The 16,921-nt window shown below is 44.9% G+C and overlaps 1 protein-coding gene across 6 annotated transcripts in view; it reads left to right on the forward strand.

The window, feature by feature from the left end:
* Nucleotides 1-11,181, forward strand: part of eef1db (eukaryotic translation elongation factor 1 delta b (guanine nucleotide exchange protein)) — a 41,087-nt gene extending 29,906 nt beyond the window's left edge. For all 6 annotated transcript variants that reach the window (XM_041185208.1, XM_041185207.1, XM_041185209.1 and 3 more), the window contains 4 exons: nucleotides 496-608; nucleotides 1,729-1,917; nucleotides 7,969-8,163; nucleotides 11,091-11,181. In XM_041185208.1, coding sequence (XP_041041142.1) covers nucleotides 496-608; nucleotides 1,729-1,917; nucleotides 7,969-8,163; nucleotides 11,091-11,129 — 536 coding nt within the window. In that variant the 3' untranslated portion in view covers nucleotides 11,130-11,181. The remainder of the gene's footprint in view (nucleotides 1-495; nucleotides 609-1,728; nucleotides 1,918-7,968; nucleotides 8,164-11,090) is intronic.
* The last annotated feature ends 5,740 nt before the right edge of the window (nucleotides 11,182-16,921 follow it).

Consider the following 16,921-nt stretch of genomic DNA (forward strand, 5'->3'; position numbering starts at 1 on the left):
AAATGTGCTGGTTTGTCTGCAGGGGGTGCTAGAGAACTGAATGTGGAAAGCTCAGAAATCCAATGGCAATTTCTCCTTCAACCTTGGTCCCACTTCCTTCATTTGTTCTTCAGTATAATTGAAACTCAAGCAGGCTGTTACTGTACTTCCATTATTACTGCTTCCATTATCTACCTGAATCCTCACTGGGCCAAACCCTTTACACAAGTTCCTATCTGCCAACTGCAGCCACCTCCTGACGGGCAGCCATGAAAGATTGAATTATGTTTGTTCTGTACATGGTCTCCCCTGACGTGTCCATAATACAACCTGCCCTTCATATGAGACCAAGCCAAATATATTTACCATAACCTGCCAATTTCCATAATTCACTGGGGGCGGTGGGGGAGAAGGGGCCTGCTCTGAATAGCAGAAGATGCGCTGTAAGTGTTTTTGATTTCTGCGCAGCCTGTGTGTATTGTACTTTGATGCTGCTCCTTGTTCACTCCTTGTTAGTGGTGGAAGACCTGCGGTTGGCTCTGTCAAAGCTAGAGGCTCGCCTGTCAACATTGGAGAAATCCTCGACCAGCACCAAGCCTGCAGTCTGCCCACCAGCCCCGCACAGCAAGGTAAGATGCCATTATCATCATCCCCTGCCACCCCCTTGTGAGTTTGGCCCCGTGTTGGGGAATGGATTGATAGACACCCTCCAATACCTCAGCCCGACAGCGCATGGTGTTATTTCACCCTGACAGGGCAACAAATGAGGCTGACCCTGCCCCTGCCCAAAGTGCATGTCACTGGATAAAGGTCCAGGTGGTGATCTTGCAAGCAGAGCTATTGGGAGAATTGGGACAAATTCTGCCTCATTGCCCCAGGATCACTTTTGCCCCAGATTCCATAATTCTATAAGGTTTATGTTTGAATTAGGGGAGTGTTTCATTAAATGGGGGGAATTAGCGGGGCACCAGTAATTGGGGAATAGAGAAGGGAACTGGTGAATGGGGGGGTGGGGGGGTGCCTAAATGGGAGAGTGGAGGGCTTCAGCAAGAAATGGGGGTTGAGGGGCTCTTACAGCAACCTAAAAAGCCCCCTGCAGCTCTATAGCTAAAGGCTGGCCCTCTCATCTAAGCTGACACCTGTGCTGAGGGAGTGCTGCACTGTCAGAATCGCTGTTTCTCAGGTGAAACATTAAACCTAGGCCCTAGCTGCCTCCTCGAATGGATAGTAAAGATTCAGTAACCCTGTGACACTATTCGAAGAAGAACAGGGGAGAGTCCTCACCAGAGCCCTCAATCAACACCACTGAAACACCTTACCTGGTCACTATCATATGGCTGTTTGTGGGGAGCTTGCTATGCACAAATCTGCTGCTGCGTTTCCGACAGTAAATTGGCAACTGTGCTTCAGGGGAAATACACTGGCTGTGAAACACTTGGGGACATGCTGAGGTTGTGAAAGGTGCTATGTGGTCACCGATTTTTGCAAATCGATGAATGTGTCCTGCTCAGGTTAATAGAAGGGTGAATGTTGATCAGGCATTGAAGCGCTCTCATGCCCTCTCTTTCCCACTCCCAACACTCATCCACCACCCCCCTACCCTCGCTCGCGCGCTTCAGAGGCCCTCGGTTGCCACTGTATTGGGCTTGTATGAATTTTGAAAGGCGTGTGGCGGTGTTTTTATTTCACACTGTCCTGGTCTCCAGTGATTCTATCCTGTAAACATAGTGCTCTTCCTTTTATGTAAAGCCCAACACAAAGCAGCCTGAGGCAGAGGAGGTTGATGACGATGACATTGATCTTTTTGGAAGCAGTGATGAGGAAGAGAGTGCAGAGAAGGAGAGGGTTCGTGAGGAACGATTACGTCAATATGCAGAGAAGAAATCCAAGAAACCTGCCCTTATCGCCAAGTCCTCTATCCTTCTGGACGTGAAACCGGTAAGCTATCCTCCTTTCACCAAAACACCGGCCCCCCTTCCACCCCCATCACAGTAATTCCACATCCATGGTGCATTCCTCACATCTCCAGCTTCCTCCTCCTCTTCCTCCCCCCCCCCACCCAAATTCATGATTCATTACACGCCCATGCTACATTCCTTCCTCCGTCGTCCGTGTCCCCACCCCCCTGCATTCCTTTCCCCTCACCTATGGTACATTCCCCCCACCCTAACCCTGCCAAATTCTGCTCCACAGACACCAGGGACCCCCCCCATCTCTCTCTCTCTCTCTCTCTCTCTCTCTCTCTCTCTCTGTCCCCCATATCCATCGCACTATACCTGGCTCATGAGGTCTGTCTAGATGATACATCTTGATGGGGTTGTTGAACCATCACAGCGGAGCCTGTCAGTCCCGCCATCCCAGGACTGCTCCTGTACTTGAATCCTCTCACTGTGAAGGCCAACATACTATTTGCCTTCTTTACCGCCTGCTGCACCTGCATGCTTACCTTCAGCGACTGGTGTACGAGGACACCCAGGTCTCAGGGCTTGTGGGGTGGGTATTTGGTGACTTAGTGAACTGGGTAGCGGGAAATTCAGTTCACTGATTCTTCTTTTTTTCTTGAGGTTTGTTCTAAAATCTATATAATGTCAGACACCTGCAAATACACACCATGAAAGCAAAACACTGCGGATGCTGGAAACCTTGAAAAAACACAAAATGCTGCAAAAACTTAGGTCAGGTAGCGCATGTAGAGAGAAACAGAGTTAATATTTCGACTCAATTATGACTTTTCTTAAGGACTGGAAATAGTTAAAGTCACCCTGAAACTTTTCTCTCCTCAAGTGCTGCCTGTCCTGCTGAGTGTCTCCAGCATCTTCTGCTCTTATAATCCACACTTTGTCCAGTCATAGAAGTCTACAGCACAGATAAAGGTCCTTCGGCCCATCGAGTCTGCGCTGGTCAAACGAGCACCTAACTATTGTAATCCCATCTTCCAGCACTAGGCTCATAGCCTTGTATGCCATGGCATCGCAAGTGCACATCCGAATACTTCTTAACCGTTATGAGGATTCCTGCCTCTACCACCCTTTCAGACAGTGAGTTCCAGATTCCCACCACTCTCTGGGTGAAAAATTTCTTCCTCACATCCCCTCTAAACCTCCTGCCCCTTAAATCTATGCCCCCTGGTTATTGATCCCTCCTCCAAAGGGAAAAGTTCCTTCCTGTCTACCCTATCTATGCTCCTCATAATTTTATACACCGCACTCATGTCCCCCCTCAATGCCCCCTGCTCCAGGGAAAATAACCCCAGTCTATTCAATCTCTCCTCATAATTAAAACTCTGCAGCCCAGCCTAACAAATTTGATTGAACTTTTTGAGGCGGTGACCAGGTGTGTAGATGAGGGTACTGCAGTTGATGTAGTTTATGTGGATTTCAGCAAAGCCTTTGACAAGGTCCCACATGGAAGACTTATAAAGAAGGCAAGTGCACATGGGATACAGGGTAATTTGATACATTGGATTCAAGATTGGCTTAGTTGTAGGAGACAGAGGATGATGACAGAAGGATGCTTTAGTGACTGGAAGCCAGTGTCCAGTGGTGTACCACAGGGATCTGTGCTGGGTCCTCTATTATTTGTCATTTATATAAACGACATAGATGACTATGTAGGGGGTAGGATTAGTAAGTTTGTGGATGACACAAAGATTGGCCGGGTGGTTAACAGTGAGGTTGAGTGTCTTGGGCTACAGGAAGATATAGATAGGATGGTCAAATGGGCAGATAAGTGGCAGATGGAATTTAACCCTGAAAAGTGTGAGGTGATACACTTTGGAAGGAGTAATTTGACAAGGAAGTATTCAATGAACGGCATGACACTAGGAAGTTGTGAGGAACAAAGGGACCTTGGCATGTGTGTCCATAGATCTCTGAAGGCAGAGGGGCATGTTAGTGGGGTGGTGAAAAAAGCAGGTGGGACACTTGCCTTTATCAACCGAGGCATAGATTACAAAAGTAGGGAGGTCATATTGGGAGTTGTATAGAACCTTGGTGAGGCCACAGCTGGAGTACAGTGTGCAGTTCTGGTTGCCACATTATAGGAAGGATGTGATTACACTGGAGGGGGTGCAGAGGATGTTCACCAGGATGTTGCCTGGGATGAAACATTTAAGTTATAAAGAGAGGTTGGATTGACTTGGGTTGATTTTGTTGGAGCAGAGAAGACTAAGGGGCAACCTGATCGAGGTGAACAAGATTATGAGGGGCATGGATAGGGAACAGCTGTTCCCCTTAGTTGAAGAGTCAGTCACAAGGGGGCATAAGTTCAAGGTGAGGGGCAGGAGGTTTAGGGGGGATGTGAGGAACAACTTTTTTACCCAGAGGGTGGTGACGGTCTGGAATGCACTGCCTGGGAGGGTGGTGGAGGCGGGTTGCCTCACATTGTCTCACAAAAGTACCTGGATGAGCACTTGGCCCATCATAACATTCATGTCTGGGCCAAGTGCTGGTAAGTGGGATTAGGTAGGTAGGTCAGGTGTTTTTCACGTGTCGGTGCAGACTCGATGGGCTTCTTCTGCACTGAGATTCTGATTCTGTAAACATTCTGCAAAATCTCCTCTGCACTCTCTCGATTGCAATCACATCCTTCCTTTAATGTGGATTCCAGAGCCGCACGCAATACTCTAGCTGTGGCTTCACCAGCATTTTATACAGTTCCAGCATTTTATACAGTTCCAGCATAACCTCCCTGCTCTTATATTTTATGCCTTGGCTAGTAAATGCAAGTATCCCATATGCCGCCTTAACCACATTATCTACCTGCCCCGCTACCTTAAGGGACCGGTGGACATGCACACCAAGTCCCTCTAACCCTCAGTACTTCCCAGTGTCCTACCATTCATTGTGTATTCCCACGCCTTGATTGTCCTGCCCAAGTGCATCACCTCACACTTATCTGGATCAAATTCCATTCGCCACTGATCAGCCCATTTGACCAGCCCGCCTATACCCTCCTGTAATCTAAGGCTACCCTGGTCACTATTTACCGCCCCACCAATTTTCATGTCATCTGCGAACTTACTGATCAACCCTCCTACATTCATGTCTAAGTCGTTTATATATACCACAAATAACAACAATCCCTGTGGAATCCCAGGCATCCAGGCACAAAAACACCCCTCAACCATCACCCTCTGCTTCCTGCCACTCAGCCAACCAAGTAGACTACGTCAAATGCATTGCCCTCATCTACACACCTGGTCACCTCTTTGAAAAATTCAATAAAATTGGTCAGACATAACCTCCTTAACAAAACCATGCTGCCTGTCCTTGATTAATCCCTGCCTCTCCAAGTGCAGATTAATTCTGCCCCTCAGAATTGCTCCCAATAGTTTCCCCACCACTGAGGTTAGACTGACTGGCCTCAAGTTCCCTGGTTTATGCCTTCGTCTCATCTTGAATAACGGTACCACATTGGCTGTCTCCAGTCCTCTGTCATCTCTCCTGTGGCCAGAGAGGTATTGAAAATTATTGCCAGTGCCCCTTACTTTTAAGCCTCTCAGACCACTTTGAACCTCCTCCCTTTCAATGCTAATTTCTTTAATTATATCACAGTCCTTCTGCCTGATTTCCATAGCCATGTCGTCCCTCTCACTTGTGAACACCGACACCAAGTATTCAGTTAGAACCCTACCTACTTCTTCCGGCTCCACACAAATTACCACTGTGGTCCTTAATGGGCCCTACTCTTTCCCTAGTTATCCTCTTATTCTTAACGTACTTGTAAAATAACTTTGGATTTTCCTTTATTTCACTATCTGCAAAATGCTCCCCTGCTGATATCTCTACCGCTTGCCTGGCTTCAATCCCTGAAATTAAGTCTAGGACCACCCCCTGTCTTGTAGGACCTTCTACGTACCGGCTTAAGAAGCTCTCCTGGATGCATTTTAAGAATTCCTCTCCTTCTAAACCTATCACACTATGACTAACCCAGTTAATGTTGGGGAAGTTGAAATCCCCCACTATTGACACCCTATTATTTTTACGCTTCTCTGAAATTTGCCTGCATAATCTGCTCTCCTATTTCTCTGACTGTTTGGGGGCCTATAGTACACTCCCAGCAATGTGATTGCCCCTTTTTTGTTTTTCAGTTCTACCCCTATGGCTTAATTTGTCAAGAATATGGACCGCAGCGGTTCAAGAAGGCGGCTTATCACCACCTTCTCAAGGGCATTTAGAGATGGGCAATAAATGCTGGCCTAGTCAGTGACACCCACACCCCATGAACAAACAAAGCAAAGTAGACATGCTAATTGTTGGCAAGCTTACCAACCAATCAGCGCACTCTTCTCATGCAGTATAAATTGATGTTCCCCTGCTACGGTTTTGTAATTTCTTCCGAGCTGTCCTAATGAGTGCAAGGCAAATAGCTTTGATAGCATCTCTCTTTTTTTCAGCATTACTCAAGTCCAGTATTATGATAACAGCTGTTTGAATAAATATTAAAAAGTAAATAAAAAGAAAGTGTTTTCACTAGTGGGGGAGGGGTGGGGTGGTCAGTAACCAGAGGACACAAATTGAAGAAACAGGGTGGGATGGGAACTTTTTTTTTGCACAGCAAGTTGTTGTGTTCTGGAAGCACTGCATGAAAGGGTAGTGGGTGATTGAATAATAATGTTCAAAACAGAATTAGATAAATACGTGCAAAGGAGAAAAGCGCAGGAGAGCGGGACTAATTGGGTAACTCTTGTTGAAGAAGCTGGCACGGGTACAGTACATCAACAGGTCTCCTTCTGTGCTGTAAGATTCTATGAATTCAAAAGTTGAATGAGAGAAACCATTTTGCAAAGAAAAAGTGCATACAACAGGATCTTGTACTTTTCTCCTCTTCCCACCCACTGTGATATTTTGTGACTTGGGAATTGATTCTGAGATCAGCTAACGCTGTGAGTGAAAATAAGAGCTGGGGGTGTTGGGCAGTGACGTGCTTCACCCACCCTGGAGGGGGGTGAGGGGAACACTTCAGATCATTCTGTCCCTTATCTCCCTCGAGCAGTACATTGCAGCATACAGCGTGTGGCTTTCACCACCCCATCGCCTCTTCCCCTGCCCTGCCTTCACCCACAAAATTGATGGAGTTTTGCTCCTTTTTATTCTTTTGTGGGATGTGGGCATTGCTGGCAAGGCTGGTATTTGTTGCCCATCCCTAATTACCCTTGAACCTAGGGCCTTGTCACACTTTTTCACAGGACAGTCAGATCAGATAAGGATTGCAGATTTCCTTCGCTAAAGGACATTAGTGAACCAGATGGGTTTTTACAACAATTGATGGTAGTTTCGTGGTCACCGTCACTGAGATTAGCTTCAGTTCCAGATTTTATTAATTGAATTCCAATTCCACCAGCTACCGTGGTGCGATTTGAACCCGTGTACCCAGAGCATTAGCTTGTCGTTTGCTGGTGTTTTTAGTGCTAATATTTTTTTCAAGCTATTTTTAATCCCTGCTGAGATCTACCCTGTATTTTCTGTTGCTTTTAAAGGCATTTTTATGGCATCAGTATAAGTCACAATGTTTTTAAAGCTTCCATGGTTGCATGGTCTAAGATGCAGTGTCTGATGAGTATAGTTGGTTTGGAACTTCAATTTTATTATTAAAGGGGTGAATAAGCGGTCAAACACAGCACTTTTCCTGGACCCCGATTGATTACGCTGAATTGTGGTGTACATTCATGAAATTAGCAGGAAATTTGGGTGCACGAATGAGTGTAACTTCCCGATTGTAGCCCCAACAGGAAATTCCACCTCTTACGACTGCTGTAGTTTAGTTTTTAATCGGCAGAATCAAGATTCGTTCAGAGCGGTTGGTGCTGACAAAGTGGACAGGTGACTCCCTACAGGGGCAGATCGATCACTCTGAGGCCGTCTGACAGGTGACTGCAATGTAGACACTACATAGAGAGGCCAGGGCATAGGTTTTGGTCGGTCAAAGTTGGTTATGGTGAGTGGGGTTGACTGCAGTTATACTGAGATGCATGCTTGTTCTCCACAGTGGGACGATGAGACGGACATGGTGAAGCTGGAGGAGAGCGTGCGCACGGTACAGATGGACGGCTTGGTGTGGGGAGCCTCCAAGCTGGTACCAGTTGGATACGGGATCAAAAAACTGCAGATTCAGTGCGTGGTGGAAGATGATAAGGTTGGCACAGATCAGCTGGAGGAAGAAATCACCAAGTTTGAGGATTACGTGAGTATTGAATTGTAAAGCTGGCTGTCGGGTGGATTGGTGGAGCTCAGGGCATTGCTGGGGCTGGGTTTGTTTGAAATGCACCACCTCAGCCTGTTAGAAACGCAAAGGCAAGTGGGAACACCATCATCTCCCTCACACACTAGCTCAACTTGGACTTAAATCAGCCATTCCATCATCATTCCTGGGTCAAAATTCCCGAATTCCCTCCATAACAGCACTGTGGGTGCACCTTCATTACACGAACTGCAGTGGTTCAAAAAAGCAGTTCACCGCCACCTTGCTGTGGACACCATATCCCTATCCCTTTGATGGAAGTGTGGCTGCTTGGAAGAGTTGACTCAGGACTAGATCTGCTCAGCTTGAGTTGTACCTGTGATCACGATGCATCATCAATCCTGTTGGGAGGTGCAACCAGCTCTGACTTGTCCTCTGATAGACACTATGCCCACAGAACACACTTGTTCCCTGTTCACAGAATCTTAATGGCACAGAAGGAGGCCATTTTACCCTTTGTGTATCCACTAGCTCTCCAAATGAGCATTATGACCTGGTGCCATTGCCCTGCCTTTTCCCTGTGCCCCTGCACATTGTTTCTATTCAAATAATCATCTAATGCCCTCTTGAATGCCTCAATTGAACCTGTCTCCACCAGACTTCCAGGCAGTGCATCCCAGACCTGAACCACTTGTTGTATGAAAAAGCTTTTTCTCACGGCACATTTGGTTTTTTTTGCAAATCACTCTAAATCTGTGCACTCTCGTTCTCCCTACCTGCTCCGACCAGCCCCCTCATGATTTTGAAAACTTATCAAGTCTTCTCTCAGCTGCCTTCTCTCCAAGGAGAACGGTCCCAGCCTCTCCAATCTATCCTCATAGCTGAAGTTTCTCATCCCTGGGACCATTCTTGTAAAACTCTTCTGCACTCTCTCCAATGTATTCACATCCTTCCTATAATGTGGCACCCAGAACTGTACACAATATTCTATCTAGCTGAGGTTTAAGGAGTGTCTTACATAAATTCTGCATAACCCCTCTGCTTTTGTACTCTATGCCCCTATTAATAAAGCCCAGGATACTATACGCTTTATTAACTGCTCTCTCCACCTGTCCAGCCACCTTCAATGATCTATGCACATATACATCCAGGTCTTTCTGCTCCTGCTCCCCCTTCAAAATTCCACCTTTTTTTTAATATTGTCCATGTTCTTCCTACCAAAATGCATCGCCTCACACATTGAACTTCATCTGCCACCTATCTGCCCACTCTACCAACTTGTCTATGTCCTTTTGAAGGTCTACACTGTTCTCCTCACAGTTTACAACACTCCCAAGCTTCATATTGTCCGCAAACTTTGAAATGGTCCCCTGCACACCAAGATCTAGATCATTAATATATATCAGGAAAAGCAAGGGTCCCAATACCGACCCCTGGGGAACTCCACCTTAAACCTTCCTCCAGCCCAAAAAATATCCATTGACCATTACTCTCTGTATCCTATTTTTCAGCCAATTTTGTATCCACGTTGCTACTGTCCCTTTTATTCCATGAGCTATAACTTTTCTGACAAGTTGGTTGTATGGTACTGTGCCAGATGCCTTTTCAAAGCCCATCACAGAATTGCCCTCATCTACCTCTTCTGTTACCTCTTCAAAAATACTCCGTTAGTTAAACATGATTTCCCCTTTAAAAATCCATGCTGGCTCATCCTTATCAACCCATATTTTTCAATGTGACTATTAATTCTATCCAGAATAATTGCTTCTAGAATCTTGCCCACCACTGTCGTTAAACTGACTGGTATGTAATTGCTGGGCTTATCCTTACAATTTTTTTTTGAACAAGGGCATAATGTTTGCAATTCTCTAACCCTGTGGCACTAAGGAGCCTAGAGAAGACTGAAAGATTATGGCCAGTGCCTCTGCAATTTCTGCTCTCACTTCCTTCAATATCCTTGGATGCATCTCATCTGTTCCCGGTGCCTTGTCAGCTTTAAGTACCGACAGCCTATTCAACACTTCCTCATCAATTTTGAACCCTTCTAGTGACAGAGTTTCCTCGTCTGTCACCATGGCCTGTGTAATATCTACCTCCTTGATAAAGACGGGTGAAAAGTATTCACTTAATGGCTCAGCCATGGTGCCTTTATCCATATGTAAATTCCCTTTTAGGTCCCTAATCTGCCCTACTCCTTTTTGCTATTTATGTGCATATTGAAGACTTTGGGATTCCCCTTTATGTTGGCTGCCAGTCTTTTCTCATAATCCCTCTCTGCTTCTGTAATATGCTTTTTCACTTCCCCTCTGAACCTTCTGTATTCTTCTTGGTTCTCAATTGTATTTTTTATCTGACACCTGTCATAAGCACACTTTTTCTTTTTTATCTTAATTTCAAAATCCTTTTTCATCCAGGGAGCTCTGGATTTGTTTGTCCTACCTTCCCCTTTCGATGGAATATACCTTGACTGTGCCCAAACAAATTCCTTTTTGAAGGTAGCCCATTGCTGAGCTAGTTTCTCCTGCCAATCTATTGTTCCAATCTATCTGGCCCAGCTCCGTTCTTGCCCCATCGAAGTCGGTTCTTGTCCAGTTAATTATTTTTATTCTGGGTTGCCTATCTCCTTTCCTATCATCATTCTAAAACATACAATACAATGATCACCATCTCTTAAAATGTTTCCCTACTGATACTTGATCTACTTGGCCCGCCTCATTTCCAAGAACCAGGCCCTGTTGGCTAATAACTGTTGTTATCAAGTTGCACAATTTGCATCTTAAATCCATTCTGACAGTTCTGCAGGTTTACACTTTTGTATCTTTGCTCCTTGCTACTGTGTTGCCACAGTAACCTGGTGGTAAAATCTTTAACTTTGTGGTTAAATAGTCACTGGTTCTTCTAATCGACATCTTTTCTTTGTTCATTTTCAGGTGCAAAGCGTAGATGTTGCTGCTTTTAACAAGATCTAAAGACTGCTGAATCTTTCCAGAGTTTGAGGAATAAAGAAGGGATTGAATCATCTGTATCGTCTTGTCTTTATCGCACTCACCAGGAGGTGTGACACCTGCCCTTTTACCACCTCCCTTCTCACTGACCATAGCTCCAAACACTCCTTCTGGGGTGAAGCAGTGGTTTATGTGTCCAACTTTCAATTCAGTGGACTGTATTCGTCGCTCACCATGTGGTGGTCTCTACTCTAACTCAGTCGCAGACTGGATGACCAGTCACTGTTCAGTTCGCAAGCATGACCCTGAGCTTCCGGTCACCTGTCATTTTAATTCTCTGCCCTGTTGTCAGTCTGCTCTCTGTCCTCAGTTCCCTGCACTGTTTCAATGAAGCTCAGTGTAAGTTCGAGGAACGGCACCCCGTCTTTTGATTTGGGACTTTACAGCTTTCTGGACTCAACATTGAGTTCAACAATAAAACCAGAAACTCAGCAGGTTTGGCAGCACCTGTGGAGAGAAACAGAGTTAGTGTTTCAAGTCCAATATGACTCTTTTTGGAACTGAAGAGAGGTAGAAATGTGATAGGTTCATTCTGTTTACTAAAGGGGAAGGGAAGTTGAGTAGAACAAAAGTGGGGGAGGTCAAGGATAGGTTAGCAGGCAGGAGAGCCCCCCCTGGTCCAGAATCTCAGAATTGTTACAGTGCAGAAGGAGGCCATTCAGCCCATTGTGTCTGCACCTGCTCTCCGAATGAGCGTTATGACTTGGTGCCATTCTCCTGCTTTTTCCCTGCACCCTTGCACGTTGTTTCTATTCAAATAATTATCTAATGCCCTCTTGAATACCTCAGTTGAACCTGCCTCCACCTGACATCCAGGCAGTGCATTCCAGACTCGAACCACTCATTGTGTGAAAAAGTTTTTCTCACATCAAATCTGTTTCTTTTGCAAATCACTTTAAACCTGTGCCCTCTTGTTCTTGATCCTTTTACAAGCAGGAACAGTTTCTCCCTATCTTCTGTATCTAGCCTCCTCGTGATTTTGTATACCTCTATCAAATCTCCTCTTAGCGCTCTCCTCTCCAACAGTCCCAACGTCTCCAATCTGTCTTCATAACTGAAGTTACTCATTGCTGGAACCATCCTTGTAAACATCTTCTGCACTCTCTCCAATGTGTTCACATCCTTCCTATAGCATGGCGTCCAGAACTGTACACAGCACTCCAGCTGAGGTCTAACTAGTGTTTTGTATAAGCTCCTTGCTCTTCTACTGTTAATAAAGCCCATGATACCTTATGCTTTATTAACTGCTCTCCACCTGTCCTGCCACCTTCAATGATCTATGTTCCTGCAGGTCCCTCTGCTCCTGCAGCCTGTTAAGAATTTTACCCCTTATTTTATCTTCTCTATATCCACTCCTATAATCCCCAATAGCTACTCCCCTTCCCACGCAATTGCAGGAGGTGTAACACTTGCCCCTTTCACCTCCCTCTTCAATGTCCAAGAACTCAAACATCCCTTGCAGATGAAACAGCGATTTGCTTGTACTTTCAATTTAGTTTATTGTATTTGCTGCTCACAATGCGGTTTCCTCTACATGAGAGACTGAACACAAACATGAGCATGACCCTGACTTTCCAGTTGCTCGCCATTTTTTTTTCACCACCTCGCCTCCACACTCATTTCTGTCCTCAGCCTGCTGAAATGTTCCAGTGAAGCCCAACGCAAGCTGAGGAACAGCACCTCATCTTCCGATTAGGATTTTTTCCCAACTTAACGGCCTTGTGGACTCAAAATTAAGTCAACATTGAGCTCAGCAACTTCAGACCATGAACTCTCTCCTTCATTTTGAATTTTTTATTCCCAAGTGCCAGTTTGTGTCTTGTTTTTGCTTTCAAGGAGCTGCCTTTTATTCTGCCATTAACACTCTGGACCCACGCTTTACTTCTTTACAGCAGCCATTACAGCTCTCTTTTCCCTTTTTTCCATGACATCTTTGTTATTTAATCCCCCACTCCCTCTAAACTATCCCTGACGCCGTTTTTGCTCCACCTGCCTCTCCGTCCTTTTTCAGCAGCATTAACCCCTACCTCTGCAGTTCAAAGAAAAGTCATATTGGACTTGAAATGTTAACTCCGTTCCTCTCTCCACAAATGCTGCCAGACCTGCCGATTATTTTCAGTACTTTGTTTTATATTTCAGATTTCCAGCATTCACAGTATTCTGCTTTTGGTACAAAGTTAATTAATTTCAGACCATAATCTCTGCCCCTGTTTTGTTTCTTCACTGCCCTCTGAATTGCCTAGAAAACCATCCAGTCGTATCAAATAAAGGGTGGGTAACAAGTACCAGCTGAAAAGAGAGATGTGTTGCCAAAACTACTTGTCTTGCATTCACCAGGGCAAATACAAGAATGCCAAATTTCACAGCAGTTTATATACAAGAGAAAAGGATGGTGATTGGTAAGTCAACTCTGGCGGAGGTGCTGCCACGGAGAAAGAAACTAATAACCTATTTAAGATAATCCGTCAAGCTCTTAACATTTATGCTTGCTAGAAGCAACATACATGCATAAGTCAGAACCTGTTCTCTGCAAACAAAAGGAATATGTTCAAGCCTTGTGTGCTTTTTTTATTACCCAGAAGCTTGGGGAGCCCATAGTTCCCTGTTGCATCTCCATGGCAATGCCTCAGCCAATCAGAGTCAACTTGCCAACCAATCAGCACCCTTTGCACCTGTAGTATAAATTGTTGTGATAGTTTGAAATTTGGCATTCTTGCATTTGTCCTGATGAATGCAAGATGAAAAGCTTCAGCAACGTGTCTCTCTTTTCAGAAAAGGTTAATGTTTTAGCTCTGTGACCTGATGAAAGGTTACAGGTCACCTTTCAGTTGTAAGATATATACTAACACTTAGTGGCATAGTGGTTATGTCACTGGACTAGAAATCCAGGCGCCCAGGCTAATGCTGTGGGGACAGGGGTTCAAATCCCTCCATGGCAGCTGGTGAAATTTGAATTCAGTAAATCTGGATTTGAAAGCTAGTCTCAGTAATAACCCATCTGGTTCACTAATTTCCGTTAGGGAAGGAAATTGCCATGTACTGGCCTACATGTGATTCCACAGCCTCTGTAATGGCCTAGCAAACCACTCAGTTCAAGGGAAATCAGGGATGGGCAACAAATGCTTGCCAGTACATGAAAGAGTAAAGAAAAAAAAAACAAATCCAAAAAGTATCTTTATGGAGAGTGGTTGGAACTCACTACTACAAGTAGATGAGGTGTACAGTTTAATGACCAGCTTGTTGAGTACCTAGAGGAGAGAGGCATATAAGTATATGTTGATGGGCTGAATGGCCTGTGTGTGTGCAAGATGTACATCTCCGATTGAGTATACTGATTAGTTTGCCGAGTTAATGTAGGATTTCTTCATTCCCTGTTTCTGACAGCGTTCCTTTTTTTATTAATTTAAGGGATGTTGATTTTGCTGGCTAGGCCATCATTTATTATCCATCCATAATTGCCCTTGAAGGTGGTGGTGATGAGCTGCCTTCTTGAACCACTGCAGTCCATGTGGTGTAGGTACACCCACGGTGCTGTTAGTGGGGGGAGTTCCAGGATTTTGTCCTGGTTGTTGATAAATCTAATCCGTAAGTGAACAAGATCACTAAGTTGTGGAAGTCTCGGCCTACCAAGTTCTAACTAGACTTTAACATAAAAGCAATAAAATACTGCGGATACTGGAAGTCTGATATACGAACAGAAAATGCTGGAAAAACTCAGCAGGTCTGGCAGCATCTGTGGAAAGAGAAACAAGAGTTAACATCTCAAGTCCAATATGATGACTCTTTGAAACCTGAAAATTAGAGCAAGGCTGTTCAGGGTGAAGTCAAGAAGTACTTGTCCACACAAAGGCTTTTGGAAATCTGGAACTCTTCCCTCTAAAAAAGCTGTTAAAGTTGGAGGTCAGTTGAAAATTTCAAAACTGAGATTGATTGACTTAGTTTGTTAGAAAGAAAAAAGACAACCTCCATTTATATGGTGACTTTCACAACCTCAGGATGTCCCAAAGTACTTTACAGCCAATGGAGCACTTTTTGAAGTATGGTCACTGTTGTAGGAAATGCAGTAGTGAATTTGCACATAGCAAGCTGCAGCAAATGGTGGTGTGATCATGACCAGATAACCTGTTCTTAGTGATGTTGGTTGAAGGATAAATATTGACCAGAGAACTCCCTTGTACTTTGAAAAAGTGACAATGGATTGTTAACATTTGCTCTATGTTTTCAACACGGAATCTTTGAGAAAGTACAGCCCTAATAAGTGGGACCTTTCACCCCTGGTATCGGCCTGGTTAATGTGTTTCACTTTCTCTATTTGTCTATGATATCACTTCTGGAAAGAGGATACAAAGCAACAAAATCAAAAGATAAGGGGCCCCTTTACAGCTGGGTCTATATTCCCTCAAAGGTTAAGTGTTCAAAAGGGCAAATTGGTAAATATCTATGGAGAGATTTTTTTCCATTAGCCATTAAATGTGAAGAGGTCAAAGATGAGATGCAGAAAGGGGATGATCAGAAGGAAGTTTTTCATACATTAATGGGACGTGGAATGGTTTTCTGCAAGTGTCATTTGTGGTCCCTGAGTCCCATCCCCTTTTAGAGCAGTCCTGTAGCCACATCCATAGGGTGGTCATTGAGCCCTTTATTATTATATAGCCCTTTATTCTTAGGACAGTCCATAAGTCAGTTGATGTACAATTACCTGCTTAGGCTAATATTCCCTGAGTCAGAAATCTTGTCACTTCAAGCCCCATTCCAAGGAAAACTCTCCACCGGCTGGAGTCATACCTAGCACAAAGGAAGATGATTATGGCTGTTGGTCAATCCTCTCAGTCCCAGGACATCACTGCAGGAGTTCCTCAGGGGAGTGTCCTAGGCCCAACCATCTTCAGCTACTTCATCAATGACCTTCCTTCCATGGGGATGTTTGCTGATGATTGCACAATGTTCAGCACCATTCATGACTCCTCAGATACTGAAGCAATCAAGAGTCCAAATGCATCAAGACCTGGACAACTTTCAACTTGGGCGAATGAATGACAAGATAACACCTATCACATAAGAGCCAGGCAATGGCCATCTTCAACAGAGTTTAACCACCTCCCCATGAATTCCTTCACCATCAATAGCCTTGGGTGGGTGGAGGGGGTCACAGGTGACCAGAAACTTAACTGAACCTACCACATAAATACTGTGGCCACAAAAGCGGATCAGAGGATAGGTTTCCACCTTTTAACCACCTAAAGTTGTGACGGAATGCTATGGTTGAGTTGAAGGTTGAGGGAGGAGACGTAGGTTGACCCTTCAGTGCAGTGGTCGGAATGCTGTTGGAGGTGCCGTCTTTCAAATAAGAGGTTAAATCTACAGCTTGTCTCTGTCTCTCTTCCCCCCCCCCACCCACCTCGCAATACTTCGTAGGCAGGCGTACAGTTTCCCATGACATTGTTTCAAAGAAGAGAAAGGGAGTTCACGGTCTCCTGCCCAGTATTGGCCAGGAGAATATTCATCTATTGACCAGGATCACTCAAACAGATTATCTGACCGTTATCTCATTGCTGGTTGTGGGACTTATCTGTGATGAGATGGAGAGGCTAAATGACAAAAAAAGGACGATGGTGAAAGGCAAAATGAGATGATGAGACTGTGACAAAAATAGGTCTGGAGGAGGTGTAACTGTATAATAGCAGAGGGTAGGACATCTGGACAAGAGGGGAAGGCTCCTGTGACCCAGGAATGTGGGGGAGTAGATTCCGGGGATG

The sequence above is a fragment of the Carcharodon carcharias genome, chromosome 3 (genome assembly GCF_017639515.1).
Source record: "Carcharodon carcharias isolate sCarCar2 chromosome 3, sCarCar2.pri, whole genome shotgun sequence".
Lineage (NCBI taxonomy): Eukaryota > Metazoa > Chordata > Chondrichthyes > Lamniformes > Lamnidae > Carcharodon > Carcharodon carcharias.